This window comes from Macaca thibetana, chromosome 10 (genome assembly GCF_024542745.1).
Source record: "Macaca thibetana thibetana isolate TM-01 chromosome 10, ASM2454274v1, whole genome shotgun sequence".
Classification (NCBI taxonomy): Eukaryota; Metazoa; Chordata; class Mammalia; order Primates; family Cercopithecidae; genus Macaca; species Macaca thibetana.
In genome coordinates, this window is record NC_065587.1 from 60,839,801 (window position 1) to 60,857,936 (window position 18,136).

The 18,136-nt window shown below is 44.9% G+C and overlaps 1 protein-coding gene across 2 annotated transcripts in view; it reads right to left on the reverse strand.

Annotated features, from left to right (window-relative positions):
- Positions 1 to 1,562: 1,562 nt before the first annotated feature.
- DHX35 (DEAH-box helicase 35) overlaps positions 1,563 to 18,136 on the reverse strand; it is a 77,978-nt gene continuing 61,404 nt past the window's right edge. Inside the window, exons 17-23 of one of the 2 annotated variants that reach the window (XR_007729329.1) lie at positions 17,554 to 17,631; positions 16,013 to 16,142; positions 12,880 to 12,961; positions 10,630 to 10,701; positions 7,056 to 7,167; positions 2,644 to 2,758; positions 1,563 to 2,549 (exon numbers count right to left, since the gene is read on the reverse strand). Coding sequence is in view for 1 of the 2 variants with exons in the window: in XM_050807057.1 (XP_050663014.1) it covers positions 2,714 to 2,758; positions 7,056 to 7,167; positions 10,630 to 10,701; positions 12,880 to 12,961; positions 16,013 to 16,142; positions 17,554 to 17,631 (519 nt within the window). In the remaining variant the exon portion in view is untranslated. Of the gene's footprint in view, positions 2,759 to 7,055; positions 7,168 to 10,629; positions 10,702 to 12,879; positions 12,962 to 16,012; positions 16,143 to 17,553; positions 17,632 to 18,136 lie in introns of both variants that reach the window. The other variant, XM_050807057.1, reaches the window with a different exon arrangement.

The following is an 18,136-nucleotide window of genomic DNA, read 5'->3' on the forward strand; positions in this document are numbered from 1 at the left end:
CTAAGGGCAGGCAAGGAAACACCCTGTTCCAGCAAGTCCCTGGAAAACAGAGCTGAGGGCAGGGCTGGGGTGCTGGGGACAATCCAGGACTGAATGACAGGGCCTGGCCCATGAAACTGGAGCAGCACTGGTAGCAGGCTGTGCTGACACCAGGACAAAACAGTGGAGATGGGAGCATGGAGCTGAGGCACTAAGCAGCTCTCCAAGTTCATGGCCCACGTGAAATGCTCAGCAGTGAGGTATAGCCAGGCAAGAACATGAGAGCGGTCTGTCCTCTCACCAGGAAAGCATCTTATCGTGGGGCAGTCTCTGTGGATACAGCCCTGGCCTTAACAACCCCTACTGGACCTCTGCCATCTCCTGCCACCCTGTCCTTCTCGCGTGCCCAGCTCCATCCTGGTCCACTCATCTGGTTATTTGTTGTCAAGCATCTCCACCTCATTCCTGTGCCATGCACATGGCCTGAGGGCTCAACATTTGCTGGCTGGACTGAGCCGTGCGCTGGCTGAACCAGGGGCTCCCCATGACAACAATGTCCAACCCCTGGGGAAACCAGCTGTGGCAGAGAACTGGCAGGGTCTCTGCAAGCCACCAACACAGAAAGCTGCCATCTCTGGGCCTACAGGGCACCACCGCCTCCATGCTTTCCAGCGCCAGCTTCTCTCTGCCCTCTCACTTGCTCCAAAGGGAAGACACAGCAATGCTGTGGGTAATTGCACTAGCAGTATCTGAAGACCTGTGTGGAGCCCAAAGGGACGAATTCTGTGGAACTACTAGTACTGTGAGGTACTAGGCCCTGCTGTCACATCTGTGGGCCGACAATGGGAATAGGGATACAGATCTGCAACAAACAAAGTCAAAAGCTCTCATCTCTCTCACCCAGGCCGGGCCCCACTCCCTGGCGAGTTGTGTGGTCCCAGCCTGGTGTTCACCACTACTGTAAAGGGGACTCCCCATGGGCCCAGGATTTCGCAGTTGCTTCGGACAGCGAGGACCTGTCCCACCCATCGCAGACTGTGATATAACACAGGACACAACAATGGGAGGTGTCCCCGGGGGAGCGCTGCCCTCTGAGAAGTGGAGGGACAGAGGGGAGGCATGTGCTCAGGATCAGGGGCCCAGGGGTAGGGGCAGCATATGCAGGGACGGGCTTGCCTCTGGGTGCTCCCTCCAGACTGTCCAGGCTCCCGGTGGACTCTGGTCTCCAACCTGAGGGTGTGAACCCTGTACCTCCCCTTCCACCACCACATAAGCTTTGTAGGATCAGCCCCAGTCCTAAAACCAAGCTTGAAAAATAATGTTTCTGACCTCTCTACAGGGAGATCCCAATTGGAAATGGCAAGAATTAGCACCTCTTTGGGACTTCTTTTAATGTCCCACATTTTACTCTAATCAGGTCTTGAGGTGATTCAGTCACATCATCTTGCTTTAGGGGGCTTCCTGTGTCCCTGAGATCCCAAAGCTGCTGTATGCCACAGCATTAAGTTTCTTAGCTAATGTGAGGCCCTCACTCCGAACAATTCATTAGAACATCTTCACATATAGACCATGAGAACCAGCTGTGGGAGGGAATATATTTACTTTAGGTATAAAGGTTTACTATTATTAACAAGTTATCACTATTATTTACATGTTTATAAAATGGAAATAAAAATGACATACACATTTGGTGCCAAAAGTGGCACATCCAAACTAATATCAGTACAAAAATAAATTTTCAAGCTATGTGTTTTTAAAATAAAGGTCATTGAAACAGTAAGGGGGAAAAAATCTGCATCTGGCATGTGTTGAAATGCAATCATCATCACAGCAAAGCAGCCCTGGGGCAACAAAACCAGTGCCTGCTGGAAGAACCACCCCCGCGTGCTCTTGCAAGACGCCAAGCAAACAAACAAAAAAACAAATATACCAGTTATGTTCCTGAGCTACAGAAGTTTAGGGCGTCTAAACTGTTGTGAATCCCTGCTAAAGAGGAGACCCTGTGGGATCGGAGCTGAGGAACTCTCCTGAGTGCCCAGCTAGTGTGGCACCAGGACCTGGCACTGCACTGAGAAGACGCTAGGCCCACTTGTGAAACAGAAATCCTCAGCGAACACAAAACTGCGCACGAGTCCTCTCTGTCAATCACCAATCCCTTGCAAATCTCCTGGCTGCAGATAAACAGGGACAAGGGCTGAGGACAGACAGAAGCCACTGGGTTTGGGAGCCCCTGTGCCCATCAGACATGCCTCTTGGTGGTTTCGGCAGAGATCCCCGATGTTTCGTTCCTTTGTAGATACACACTTGTTCACAAACTTGGCAGCGGACCTCATTGGTTAACACAGCTGTGGCCCCAGCAAACCATTCCTCTGTCCACCCCACATGGTATTTCAGCCTTCACTTTCCTCCTTGTTTCCCACAGAGCTGGGCCAGGACTGCGTGCCTGCTGGAAGTGGCATGCTGGGTTAGTGAGCGTGCTGAGTGAGCCAACTCCCACTCTGCCCGCTGCAGCACAGAAGGATGTCTGCCCATGCACAGAGTCCTCCAGGATCCCAGCAAGGATGCAAATGCTGTGGGCAGTAGGAAGAAAGGGATAATGAACAGGCCGCAGCCCCCTTCAGAGCAACCAAACATTCTACAGGAGCTGGTGCCAGCTCACCCCACCTGGGGCCAGGGGCAGCAGCATGGAGGAGAGGACACCAGCAGTCCCTGCAGCTGCGGCTGTGGGCTCCTCTCACTGGTCCTGGACCTTGGCCCTTTTGGCTTTCAGGGACAGGTGCTGCAAGAGAAGAGAAGACACTCCAGTTGGGGTTGATTAGACAAAGAAAGCAGACTGCAACATACTCCCCTTATGAATGACCACATCAAATCTTCCATCTGGTCCACACCTTCCCAGTAAATGCTGTTCATGAAAGAGCGTGGAAGGAAAAAGCCCAAGTGGCCAATGAAGAAGCAGACCTTAAGTCAGCCGCCAGCAACCTGAGCCACAGTGGCTGAAGCTGGTTATACAGGGCTCTGCAGAAGCTGTCAAGGCAAGGTTTTCTTTTTGAGACACGGCTCTCCTGCTGCCCCAGTCTAGAGGACAGCACCGCAGCCAGACACCTGTGCTCAGGAGACTGGGCTCAGGCTGGAAGTGACCTCAAATCTCCAGGAAGTTCCTGACAACAGTCAAGAAAAAGTATCCTCTCTTTAGGAACAAGCAAGTCAATTTACCAAGTGTCTCAACACGCCAGGTACCCATGGAGTACCTGGCTCAAGGATGGAGATAAAGACACGGCCTCTGCCCACATGGAGGGTACAAGCTTGCTGGGAAGACAGAAAGGACACCTCCTAGTGACACTTTTTTTTCCCCCAGAAATGTCACTTTCTACCATTATGAATAACATGAAGCACAACATTATAATCATAGGCATCAGATAATAGGATTGGAAGATGAAGTATTTTTTACATTCTAAAGCAAAGCTGAAAGTGGCAGAAATCCTTAAATATAACTTTGAGCCAGGGTGTGTGAATATAAGCTTTTAACGAAAGACCTCCCTCCACTCATCAACTGGGATACCCCGACAGCCCATTACTAATCATCAATAACCAAGAGATCCCTGAGCCGTGCCACCTAACACATAGTGAGAGCCTCACACGAGAGCGCCCACCCCGCCTGCTCCAGGGCCGGTGTGCCCACTCCTTAGCACATCCATACGGCCTCACAACATCAAGCCGCATCGCCCCCAGAGAGAACTGCAGGCCCTGACAAAATGGAGACACAGCGTACCACCAAGTGTGACGTGAGAGACAACAGAGCGAACGGGACCCAGGTCTAAATGAGCTACGAGAACTCAGACTTTCTATCTGCTTACACCTGAGGGAGGATCACTACAGACTCTTGCAAAGGCCACGTTAAAGGAGTTTTCCCTAATAATGAAGATATCTCTGAGAATAAGGAAAAATAATTTATCTTTTTTTTTTTTTTTCCTTTTTGTGGAGAACGGGGTCTCGCTATATTACCCAGGCAGGTCTCAAACTCCTGGGCTCAAGTTATCCTCCTGCCTCTGCCTCCCTGAGAGCTGGGATTACAGGCATGAGCCACCGCGCCCGGCCAAGGAAAAATAATTTAAAAGCCAGAAGGCAAATCTCTGAATAGGCCACCCCATTCTTCCCCTGTCTAGCTGTAGGTCTTGCTGAATTTCTCTGAATTCTCTCCTCTCTACACATCACCTGATATAACCCCTACAGCTAATGTTAGACATCCACGGCCTTAGCTTGGGGATGGGAGATGACGCCATTGTGCCTGTGGGGCCATTTTTGGTGCTTGTTTCTGGGAAGAATGTTGAATATAAACAAAGCTGACTCTGAACCATTTCAGGCCTCCACACAGGGTGAGAGCAACATTCCGAAAAACAGCAGTGATGGAAAGTCTCCAAAGGTGCCAGGAACAGAGCTGCAAATGATCTGTGGGCTGTGGATGGTTGCGAGGCGCTGCACTGTGTTCAACAAAGGAACATCTACCGTACATGGGCAACCCCTGCGGATCTGGAGGCTCTCTGAGAAATCAATCTGCTTTGGACAAGTTTACAGTAGAAGTGCCCTTGGACTATACAGTTAAGAAATAACACAAGTTTCTCTGTGGTTTGGGGACCATCACTATACAATGAGATTGTTGTACTAGGTGATTTCTTTTTTTTTCGACAGAGTCTCACTCTGTCGCCCAGGCTGGAGTGCAGTGGCGTGATCTCGGCTCACTGCAGCCTCCACCTCCTGGGTTCAAGTGATTCTCCTGCCTCAGCCTCCCAAGTAGCTGGGATTACAGGTACATGCCACCATGCCCGGCTAATTTTTGTATTTTTAGTAGAGACGGGGTTTCACCATGTTGGCCAGGCTGATTTCGAACTCCTGGCCTCATGTGATCTGCCCACCTCAGCCTCCCAAAGTGCTGGGATTACAGGCGTGAGCCACTGTCCTCAGCCGCACTAGGTGATTTCGAAAGGTCTGTCACAGCCTCTCTAAAAATACTCTGATGACAGTGGAGGTGATGGGCTTAAAAAAAAAAAGCCATTTGGAGAGAAGAGACAGATGCAGAAATCTGGGCTTGTCATTTTCTTCAAACTTCTGAAGCTATTTGCTCTTTAATTTTGTGGGTTTGACCTAAAGAAACTGGAATTTTGAGCTGAGAAGGGAAAATGACTCAGCTTCTGGGCTAATTCTGTTTCCAAGAGTCTAAATGAATCCAAGACAATTTCAGGCTTATCCTTCTCTGGCTGTCTGCATCTTCTCACTCGAACAGGCACTTTGACCACTGCACCATTCCTCTTTCAACCACTAGTTTACCTTTCTAATCCCTTCTCTTGGATGCCTGAAGTCTGCTGCTTTCCACCTGAGAGGTTTTGAAGGAAAAGACTTTCTTTCACCAGGTTTCTTCTTATCAACCTAATTCAGCAAAGACAACACTCTGCATTTTTATCAGTCCCTGCAGGCTGATGTGCTTTCTAGCTGAAATATCTGAATTGGGATGTGTGAAGAACTATAAAGGTGTCAAATGGTTTTTGTTTGATTAGATAAAAATATTATAAAATTTTGAGAGGGCAATTTCCCTTGACTTTGCTGGAGTGGGAGAGATGGAGATTCTTCCATTTACAGGGTCACAAATTCAAATGTCTCCAAGAGTGGAGCAGGCAAGTAAGCAAGTGGGGCTGTTGGCACCTGGCGATGTCACTGACGGCAGGCAGCCACCCCTAAGCCCGTGATGCCACCACGCAGGAACTCAGGCCTAGTGTTACCAGACTAACCATGTCTTTCAAGATAAACCAGAAATTCATGTTTAATATGAAATCTCCCAATTTTTAAATGTGGCAATCAATTCAAATAACACTTTGAAAACACTGTGTAGTCCAATTCTGGCCCTCATGGAGAAAAAGGTTTCAGACTTTCCCTCCTGCTGTAAACAACAGTAAACTTGGGCAAAATATGTAAAGCAAGTATTTTCAGGCAACAAACAGCCCAGGGCTGTAACTCTTTTTAAAAAGGAGCTGGGCGTGGTGGCTCACACCTGTAATCCCAGCACCTTGGGAGACCCAGGCGGGCGGATCACCTGAGGTCAGGAGTTCAAGACCAGCCTGGCCAATAGGCGAAACCCTGTCTATACTAAAAATACAAAAATTAGCCAGGCATGGTGGCGCACACTTGTAATCCCAGCTATTAGGGAGGTTGAGGTGGGAGAATCACTTGAACCCAGGAAGCAGAGGTTGCAGTGAGCTGAGACTGTGTCACTGCATTCCAGCCAGGATGACAGAGCAAGACTCTGTCTCAAAAATAAATAGATAAAAATAAAAAAGGAACTGGTGGGCATGGTGGCTCACACCTGTAATCCCAGCAATTTGGGAGACCAAGGCAGGAGGACCACTTGAGCCCAGGCATTCCAGACTAGCCTGGGCAACATAGTGAAACCCCATCCCTGAAAAAAATTTTTTAATTAGCTCAGGCCAGGCCTGCTGGCTCATACCTGTAACCCCAGCACTTTGGGAGGCTCAGGTGGGTGGATCACTTGAGGCCAGGAGTTTGAAACCAGCCTGGCCAACATGGTGAAACCATGTCTCTACTAAAAAATAAAAAAAAAAAAAAAAAAAAGAAAGAAAGAAATGAGCCAGGCGTGGTGGCACACACCTGTAATCCCAGCTACACGGGGGCTAAGGCAGGAGAATCGCTTGAATCCAGGAAACGGAGGTTGCAGTAAGCCATGATCACGCCATTGCACTCCAGCCTGGGCGACAGAGTGAGACTCTGTCTCAAAAAAATATAAAAATAAAAATAAAAGAGAAATAGTTTGGAAGAACAAAAGGAGAAAAAGCGATACCTTTTTTTTTTTCTTATGCGGTTAGGGGGATTTATTTTTAATTGCACTTCACTATGAATTAAACGCTAGAGTGCTTTCTCAGAATGTTTTGGGGATATGGTAATAGCCTTTCCACCCTATGCACCACTAGGAGGAACACACATAGGGCATTAAATTGGAGAAAAAGAGTACATTTAAAAACATGGAGAGGCTGCTAACAGGTGGCTGGGACACAGGCTCTGTTCATTCCTACCGTTCCTTGTTGATAAAAGTGTGGAGCCAGCTCCAACAGCCAGGCCGATTCAATGGCAGTCACATCTCTCATGTAATACTTGGAGGTCTGTATAACTTCGTTATAGATAACCCTGAAATGAGAAAGAAACATGAGCTAATTTCCCCCTCTTGTGATGACAGTCAGGAACCACCCTCTTTTGATGACAGTCAGGATCCACAGTTAGACATGCTGTTTCCTTTAACAGGTTCTACTCTGTGTGCCAGACACTGTGCTAAACACATGCATTTATGTTGCTCACCAAAGCCTCAAGACCTAAGTGCTGGGTAATGGTGTGTCCATTTTTCAGATGAGACTCTAAATCCTAAATGACTTCTGGGACATCTCAGTTATCCACGAAGGACCTTTCTGGATCCTGCATCTGCATTTACAGAACTCTGAACTGAGCCTAATGACTTTATTAGAAAATGCAGAAATAGAGGCAAAGGCTTGCCTGATTCTGAAAGAGGCTGGGAACTGACTGTAAAGAGACACAAAGGAATTTTCTAAAATGATAAAAATATTGTATAACTTATGTGGGTCCAGGTTACATGTATACACATTTGTCAAAACTCATCTTGCATTGTAAATAAATTATAAAAAATGTTTCTGAGGCTCAGGTAATAGACAACCAAAGAGCCAAGAGCATAATATCCAGTCCCCAGATTTTAGGTGTGCATATGAGTAGATACTAGTTTCCAAAACATCCCAAGTGCTGATTCAGGGCTTCCCGCGTAACTATTAACACACCAGCCACACTGCAGTTCCCTACTCCTCAAAAACCAGTAAACGAATCTCAGCTGACGAAAGGAAAAAGGAGGACCCCCTGCAAAGCGGCCGTGATAGGGGAGCCCTTTCTTTGCCACTTGAACGGTGTGGCGCTGCTTCAGGCTGGCTCTATTTCCCCAACCTTTCTTTGCCCTTCAGAGCTCCTTAGGAATGAAGCAAGAAAAAGAAAAGCCTTTCTCTTTTAAGCAACTCCCAAATTACCACCCAAAAGTCAGCAAAAAAAGGATCTAAAACTGAGGTTTTGCATCTCTCTTGATTTAAAAAAGTAATTTTTTTTTTTTAAAGGCTGGGTCTCGCTCTGTCACCCAGGCTAGAATGTAGTGGTGCAATCATGGCTCACTGAAGCCTCAACCTCCTGGGTTCAAGCGATCCTCCTGTCTCAGTCTCCTGAGCAGCTGGTACTGCAGCCATGTGCCACCATGCCTGGCTAATTTTTTTTTTTTTTTTTGAGAGTTGACGTCTGGCTATGGTGCCCAGGCTGGGACTGAACTCCCGACCTCAAGCAATCCTCTGGCCTCAGCCTCCCAAAGTGCTGAGATTACAGATGTGGGCACTCTTGAAATTCTCCTGCACACACAAGTGTGCATATCCTGGCCACATTAGTGTGGTCACTGGGTAACATTTCTAAACCCAGAATTGACCAAGGTGCTCTCAACCTAAGAAACTTCTAGGTCTGCACTGGCTACAGGATAAATCTGATTCCTTGGTCTAGGGAAATAGAACTCAAACTTTACTGCCCAACAGAAACATCTGGAGGGCTTGTTAAAATGGAGTCCTGGGCCCTAGTCCAGTTTCTGACTGAATGGAACTTGGCATGGCCTGAGAAGCTGCATTTCATACAAGTTTCCAGGTGATACTGATGCTGGGCTGGAGACCACACTTTGAAAGCTGCAGTTCTAGGGTACAAAGTGTTTGACCACAGACCTTCTTGCCTTCAAATCTACCGCCAGCTTCTCTCCCTCTCTTCACACATGCCCCACCCTTTTTCCCAGGGCTTCTCCATCTTCCAACTGGAGAAGGACAAATTGTTGTTGTCTGTAAAATTTCCAACCTGGGCAGGGCATGGTGGCTCATGCCTGTGATCCCAGCTCTTTGGGAGGCCAAGGCAGGTGGATCACCTGAGGTCAGGAGTTTGAGACCAGCCTGGTCAACGTGGCAAAACCCTGTCTCTACTAAAAATACAAAAAGTAGTTGGGCGTGGTGGCACACACCTGTAATCCCAGCTGCTCAGGAGGCTGAGGCAGGAGAATCACTTGAACCCCGGAAGTGGAGGTTGAAGTGAGCCAAGATTACACCACTGTACTCCAGCCTGGGCAACAGAGTGAGACTGTCTCAAAAAAGCAAAATCCAATCCATGGTTAATCAGTACTTTTAATCAATACTTTTTATTGGTAAAATACAATATAAATGAATTCTAGAAAAATGAAATTGTAAACAAGAAAAATGTAAGTCCCCAATTTTTATTATTAAATTGGACAAACCTAAACTTAACTATTGAAATGCCATAAAGATGTCTAAAGACAAACCTAAACTTAACCATTGAAATGCTATAAAGATGACTCTAGACTTCTGTGCTTACCTCTCTCTTCCCAGGCAGTGTTACAGAGCAGCACCATTTCATAGGCCACCCATACTAATGATTCCCCATTTTCCAAACACAAGAGGCTCCTTTATGTTCCATGGTTCTGGCCCTGCTACTTCTCTACCTGGAACGCCCTCCGGGTCCTTTCTGCCTGAACACTCTTGTTTCCAGGTTCAGATGAATGTTATCTCCTCCATGAAGCCTGCCCTGATTCTCACTGGCACATGATGTGCCAAGCCCAGCACTTCATCCACGCCACTAGGCCCTTCCCCCAAGGTAGCTGACTCTGTGTCTGTCTCTATGTCAAAACTGTGGGCTGGGGCCGGGTGCGGTTGCTCATGCCTGTAATCCCAGCACTTTGGGAGGCCGAGGTGGGTGGATCACCTGAGGTCAGGAGTTGGAGACCAGCCTGGCCAACACAGTGAAACCCCATCTCTTCTAAAAATACAAAAATTAGCCAGGTGTGATTGCACACATCTATAGTCTCAGTTACTCAGGTGGCTGAGGCAGAAGAATCACTTGAACCTGGGAGGCAGAGGTTGCAGTGAGCCAAGACAGTATCACTGCACTCCAGTCTGAGCAACAGAATGAAACTCTGTCTCAAAAAAAAAAAAAAAAACTGTGAGCTGGGATCCCAATTCATCTCTGCATAGCTGTGCCTCGTGCAGGGCTAAGCATCTAGTCAGTGGGTGAAAATGAACGTTTGCTTAGTGGATGAGTGAGTAGACAAATATCACTGTTTGCTTAAGGAGATCTTTGCCAGAGCAGAAATTCTTTTTTTTTTTTTTTTTTTTTTTTTGACATGGAGTCTCGCTCTGTCACCCAGGCTATAGTGCAGTGGTGTGATCTTGGCTCACTGCAACCTCTGCCTCCCAGGTTCAAGCGATTCTCCTGCCTCAGCCTCCCGAGCAGCTGGGATTACAGGCGTGCCCATCACGACCGGCTAATTTTTGTATTTGTAGTAGAGATGACGTTTCACCATGTTGGCCAGGCTAGTCTTGAACTCCTGACCTCAGGTGATCTGCCTGCATTGGCCTCCCAAAGTGCTGGGATTACAGGCATGAGCCACCACGACCGGCCCAGAGCAGAAATTCTAGAGGCAATGTCAAGAAACACGTATAGGAGAAAACCAAGAACATGGCCCTGCTCAAAGCAGGCACAGGCTAAACAGCAGGACATGCTTACCAGCGAGGCGGTTTCTCTGCATAGAGGACTGACGCAGGGTGTATGTGCAGCTCATGGTCATCACGGATGGTCCTTGGAACATAGAAGAATTTTTGTCTGAAGCACATTTTAAATACTTATAGCAAGACTTTCCCACAGATATTTTTAATACTACCAAAAAAAGCATGCAGACTGAACTTGTCACAAGCAAAACAATTATCTCCATCTTCTCTTACAACCTTTCTCAATCCCTCCCCGGCTGCCACTCCAGAAGTCAACAATAAACCATGTGGAAAAGAGAAGAGGAGAAAAGCAACATCTGGACACTCAGAGAAAACATTTGGGAATAAAATGCTCTGCCTATGTTTATGTGTATCTTCTGCAGGTGCTCTTTCAAAACAATTTCCTTTGGAATGGAAATAACACATGTGATTTCTTCTAAAATCTAAAAAGCAAAGTTAAATACTAAAGATAATGACTATAGGGGGACGTAATGATAATGAAAAAAGAAAGCTCACAGCCAGGCGCGGTGGCTCATTACTACAATCCCAGCACTTTGGGAGGCCAAGGTGGGCAGATCACCTGAGGTCGGGAGTTCAAGACCAGCCTGGCCAACATGGAGAAACCCTGTCTCTACTAAAAATACAAAATTAGCTGGGTGTGGTGGCGCATGCCTGTAATCCCAGCTACTCGGGAGGCTGAGGCAGGAGAATCACTTGAATCTGGGAGGCAAAGGTTGCGATGAGCCGAGATCACCCCATTGCACTCCAGCCTAGGCAATAAGAGCAAAACTCTGTCTCAAAAAAAAAAGAAAGCTCAATACTGGACTATTAATTTCTCTGAAATAGTACTTCCAATTCCAACTCAGAAGAATGATCTGTTTCTTGGGGGAAGCGCTTCAAGTGCTGGAGAGCGCCTCGTTGGTGCTGTAATAAAGCCAGTGTCCTGGGGTCCTGGGCTGTCCTACCAGGTGGTGGTGAGCTGATCAATACTAAATGTTGTCTCAAAGGAATGACTAGCCTGGAACCTCTTAGGCAGCCCACACTGTTGCTGAGGACACTGATAAAAGAATTTTCTAAACACAGTCGAAATTGCTAACTCTCCAGGAGAGTGGGAGCAATCAAGATGACAAGCTGGCAGCACTCCTTGGGGAAGATCTCAGGCCACTGCGGGGATCACCTCCACATGCACGAGTTGCCTCAAATACAGACAACTCAGAGTGGGGAGGTGAGCTCATACAATGGGCAACTGAATCATGATATTGACAGGCTACAACACGCCTGGAGTAACAAAGAGAACAGACTAGAGATCAACATAAAGTGCTATCCTGCAGTTCAAACAGTCGGCTACTAGGATACTAAATGGAGCAGATCCAGCTGCCAAAATTAAAAAAGGCTCAGTCCAATTCTGGACTCATTAACAGGAGCCCAGGACAAGGAATCTCTTGGCTGACCTCAAGATAACAGGGCAGTAATATTTTCTGAGGGAAAAAAAATTAATGACAAAATAACACATAGGAAGAAGAGCTGGGGAGAAATTCTTTGGAGTGTGCTCTTATTAAAGAACAGAAAATGGTAATAGCTATACTTTAAACAGGCTACAGTGAGGTTATGAAACTAAAATGAGCCAAAAGACAGACTAAAAGTAACAATTCAAAGCACTGGAATGATTAGTCTGGAGAAAGGAAAGCGAAGCTATGCTGAGTTTTCACTGCATTTGAATATACTAAAGACCATTAGGAAGGCATCAACGATCACTGGTTTTCTGTGCCCAGAAAACGGAACTGGAAGAATCAGGTTATGTAGCAGGAGGCACACCGAGCACATGAGAAACACTTGGCTACCTCCAAAGACACCAGACGTGGCCACACTGTACCAGGGTGGGTGGGGACTTCAGTCCTGCAGATCTCTCAAGACATAATAAACTAGCCAACTGTAAAAGTAACTTATCTGGGAAAGATTACTTTTAATGGTTTCTTCAGGTCATGTTAGTCTATCATTAGAATTGAATTATTACCAGCCTCAAGATGTAAAATTGTCATCCTTCTAAAACACACAACATATAGATGAGCTGAATGTGTGAGAATCATTTTTAGAAAGTCAAGATATTTTGCTTAAAGCTATGTCACTAACCTCAACTCAGTTTTGGAAGGAGACATGGTAGAAATTAAAAATAATTATGTAATTACTATCTCTGCACAGCTTTCTGTGGGGTCTGGGTCATTTGTAAGACTGTTCCTTTAACAAATGACTTCACCAAGTATCATGTTACCTATAAGCTCCAGTAGAATGAAACCTCGCTGCATTGGCGAAGAAGCCGGAGACAATGCACCTCAGAACCGGATCCGGATCACCTACACAGGCAGCCAACAGACAGGCGGGTGAGACCCTTGCCTGCCCTATGCTCCGTGTGCTCTAAGGCACAGGATCCACTCCCAGCACCACCCCAGGCTGCTTCAAGCCACCTCGAAACCCTCTCCTGAACTGGCTCCAGCCCTGCCCTTCCAGCACTGTCTAAGGAGGTCCCACTCCCCACAACCACTGCTGAGAACTATGCTGGTCTGCTCCTTGAACCTGGAACCCCTCCAACCTCCCCTAAGCCACACATGGCTGGACCACGGCTGGGCACTAGAACCTAAGAGTGCTGCTCTGCAGGCTGGTCAGTGACCTCAGGACTCCTTTGTAAGAGAGCGTGATATGGCAATGACGCTCTCTCTATAAAACACAAACTGGAAATACTATACAACGTGACTTCTGTGGTTGTGAGCTAGTGTTTGAAAATTGAAATAATTCTTCAAATTTTTCAAATGTTCCATTTTAACTGTTGTTTCTATCGCTACAGCTAACATCTTCCATGAATAAAGCTTCCCCACTATTAGATGATGTCCATGAGATACATTCCAAATTGTTGTGCAAAAGGCTAATGTTATTTTTTGGTTAATGGCATACCATATCTCATCAATTTTAAGACTGCCTCTTTTTCTAACTTTAATTCACTGAAATTAGGATAGCATTTTACAATTATAACTGGCAGCATTTTTTTCCCGTGGTGATACATAAAATGTTTCTTACACATGATGGTATCTTAGATCCAATGGAATATAGCATGTTGGTAAGTAAGTTCCCTAATGGTGGTACTATCTCCAAAGCCATCAACAATATATAAAAATGGCAGTTCCACTGCATTCTTACTAGCAATGTTTTGGCAAAAAGGGTTACCTTCTTTTATGTTATATTTATTTGATTACTATTGGCATATTTCTTCTTTTGTGAATTTTTTGTTCTAATCCTTAGCCCATTTATCAACCTGAAAACTGTTTTTTCTTAAATATATTAAATAAAATAATTCTATAATACAGTTTTTTAATTTTCATCTCATGACTGCTGAAAGTATCTTTCACTAATTGCTTTCTATTTTTTAACACTTAGATGTTTTAAATTTGCATGTAATTTATTTAGTCTCCATGATTTTCTGTATTGTTCCTAAGCACTGAGCTGATAAATCTCAAATCTATATGTATAACTATGATCTAATCCGATGCCCAGTCTCTTCTCTCCCATTGTCCATAAGAAATTTCCATGTAAAATATGCACTCTAATTGGGTGATACCACTTCCAAAGGGGTGAAAACTGGTTCTTGGAGGCAGGGGAAGGGAAGTATCTTAGATACTACAATGGCCTGTGGCCCTCCAAAGCTCAATCTTACCCTACAAAATCTTATTCCTTACTATTTAAGTATTTAATTTCTCAGGCTGGGTAGAATTTAAATTTAACTTTTCTCCTGGGCAGGGGTCTGATAATGAAACACAGGTGAAGAACACCAATTGCTAAAGTAAAGTAAGGCTGTCATCTACCTGCTGGGTGACAGGCATTTGACCAGCTGTCTCCAACTGCGTGCTCCTTGTAAGCTTCCTGTTTCTATCAATGACTCCAACATGGCTCAATGGCCCAGGTTTCAACTCTTCCCTCCTTTGTGAGCATATTCACCCCTCAAATATTCTCTGAGCATCTAATACACTCCTCAGTCCAAGCACTTGTCTCCAGTCCTCCGTCCCTGGAGTGCGCTTTGCCACCATTTTCTAATTCAACCAGACCCCAAAGTGTGACCGGACTCCCACCACACCTCAAGGAAACTGCAAGACTTCCCAAGCCAGCCCCCTCTGGATTCCTTCTTCCTGGCATTCCTTCCACATTTGCCAGCACACCTTCTATGATTACTAAAGTATGTACTACTTTAACTTCTAAGAGGACTGATAATCTTAGTACTTTGTCTATTCGTATGAATCTCTCCCTTCATTGCACTGTTCCCTTAGAGTAAAAGCCAAGACTCAGTCATTGTTTAATCACTTACTCTTAGTATAAAGACAAAATAAGACTGAAATGGAACCACCTGGGCTCAAGTTCTGACTCCACCATACCCTCACTGTGTAACTTCAGCAAGTTATATTTTACCTCTTAGCCATGCTTTTCTCACCTATAAGATGGGGAAAAGAGCACACATTTCACAGCGCTGTTGTGAGCATTAAATTAACAAACACATGGAACACTCAGAGTACTGCCTGGCCACTTATAAGCACTCAGGAAATGTTACCAAGTACTAATGGTGCTGAGGATATAGCTGAGTACCTGAGGATATAGCTGAGTACACACAGTAGGCTTTCAAGCTGACTGCTGAGGCGGGTGTGTCACTTCCTTAAAAGCGCAGACTTCTGAGCCACATACAGGTCTGGCTCTCCTCCTTACCAGCTGCATTGTCCTGAATTTAATCTAACTTCTCCCTAGGATCTTATGACTAGTTGTAAAATGAGGATAATACTGCCGACACCTCACAGAGTGGGAGATTGAGCAACATTTGGAGAACCCCTGCCACAGTGTAACCTATCGTGTCCCTGATTAACAGTAGTCACTGTCACTGCTAGAGGCCATGTCTTACATAGTACTAAGACTATGTCTTACATAGTACTTTTCTGTCTTACCCTTAGTGACTGCATAGGCTAAACACCCAGCACTTGCTCTAATAATGCTTGTCATTGAAAATAAAATTTAATTTTTATGTAATAGCTACTAATATCATCAACTAAAAAGTAATTTTTCTTGCAAAGCTTACATGGGAAAATCAATGACATCATGTGCACTGATGTGACTGTTAATGATTCTTAAGTATTGTCATGGGCTATGAAATTCCCTTAGTAAGAATGCCCATCAGAAAGAAAAATGGACCTCCTTGGAAAAAATATGTAACTTGACCTTTAGATTTTCATAGACGCAGGCAACTCAAAATATAAAACCCAGCGTTGTTACAGGCACGTCACGCTGCCTCACACCAGCCCAGCATGAAAACTTTAGGAAGACAACTCAACAGAATGAAGCAAGGGAAGTCACCAGCTGGGGCAGTTTCTTCTCACCTTCACTAGACTTCTTGGGCACTTGAAACTTGACAAGAAGCTTTTTCAATTGTTCTCTTACAGTCGCAGCTCTGACAAGACCCTTGTAATTCAGGAAATGTTCCTGACACCATTGAGAGTTCTTATTGTGCTAAAGAACAACCCAGAAAGAGGGAGTTAGAAAACAAACGTGTTCTCGACTAAGTCTATGTTGTAAAGATCATTCTTCTCTCTTCCCCCATGTGCTGTTCAATGGCATGAAATCTAAAGATTGGAACTGGCCCTTTTTTGCCCCATCTCTCAAAACAGATGTTAACAACCTTGCACACATCTGACTGCTCTGCAACCTCACTCTTTGCACTAAAGGGCAAATGAGAACTTAATGACACGTAGAGATGGTTTCGATCTTAAATACCCTCATTAGATGTAAACTATCAGAAAGAACCACTTCTCCATGGGGTTCTTTGTAAATCAATTTTTCTTCTCTGGCATGCTTGAATTTATCACTTTATTATACTAGAGGCCAACAATATGACACTTGCAAATGTAGAAATAATTTACAAATTTTTCTATCAATAGTATTCAATTTTTTCTGCATTCATAAGTATGATCATTATGTCTTAGAGTAAATTATTGCTGTGGAAATGTACCTCTGAAATTATATTGTAAGTTAAAGTGCTTTTAAAAAGAAAATGTAATTAAAGATATTCCAAGAAGGCAACCATAGAATAATACAATGTAGACCTATACCCACTTTCTACTGGTAGAGAAAGCTTCAGATTGCAGATGATACATTGTGCCTGTACAAATGAATTTTAACTGATTTAAGCCATAAGTCTCAATAAGAGGTGAATTTTTTTTTTCTGAAAACATTTCACCAACTGAATCATCTCCTCAAATCACTGGTAAACAAAAATTTAGTATTTCTTCACTTCTAAAAGAGTATTTAAGAAATGAATATTAAAAATCTGAAATACTATACCCTTTCTTTTATGTAAGGTTTCTTTTTTCATCATTTTCATCACCTTTATTAACAATTTTTTATGAGAACTGTAAGCTGTATTATTTGCTTAGTTTTAAAGAATATTAACAATAAAAAATTAACATCACTTATAGCTAAATATAGGTGGGATATGTGAATATGCACAGATCTCAACTAAATGTCTTCTCATGGCATCTGGCATAACTTTGAAGAGTCAACCCAGGACTACAAGTTGCTCTCAGAAAATGTAACAGAACTTCCTATTCAAATGTTGCCTTTCTGTCTACTACGCGGTGGATATGAGATGACGTGAGGCTGGGCCACTGGCCTGCCACTAGTGTACCGTATCTCCAAGCAAAGGAAAGCAGTGAATGATTCCCGTGTTCTTCTCAGCAATACAGCATCACAAACTCAGGCAGAAAGCCCGACCCACCAGTTAGAAGTACTGGCAATAAATCTAAAAGGAAAATCAAGTGCTCTCTTGGCCATTCCTTTACAAACTGAACTTCTGGGATCCTCCTTCCTAGATCACCTCCAGAAGGTGGTGTGTTGAGGTGGCACTTCGAGCAGTTGTGCTTACTTTGATAAATGCTTCATATACATTGAGCATAGTGAGGTGGTCGCCCTCCTCCACAGCAAATTTACGGTGCACTCGAATCTGGAAAGAATAAAGCAACATTCAGAATTTGACCCTTGGCTGGGTGTGGTGGCTCATGCCTGTAATCCCAGCATTTGGGGAGGCTAAGGTGGGAGGATTGCTTGAGCCCAGGAGTTTGAGACCAGCCTGGGCAACATAGGTAAACCCCATGACTACAAAAACTAAAAAAAAAACAAAATTAGCAGGGCATGGTGGTGTGTGACTCCAAGTCCCAGCTACTAGGCTGAGGTGGGAGGATCACTTGAGCCCAGAAGCCATGTTTGCACCACTGCACTCCACCCAAAGGAAACAGAGCAAGACCCTGTCTCAAAAGAGAAAGAAAGAAATTGACTCCTGTAAGCCTTTTGCACTGGGAAATAATATTGCACGGTGAATAGCGTGTGGGTTATGGATTCAGAAAGAACTGGTTTGCAGCATTCTAGCTCTGCCATATCCTGAAAGAACGCAGCTTGGTTACTTAACCTTTCTCAGCCTTGACTTCCTTATCTGTAAAATCAGGAAACTA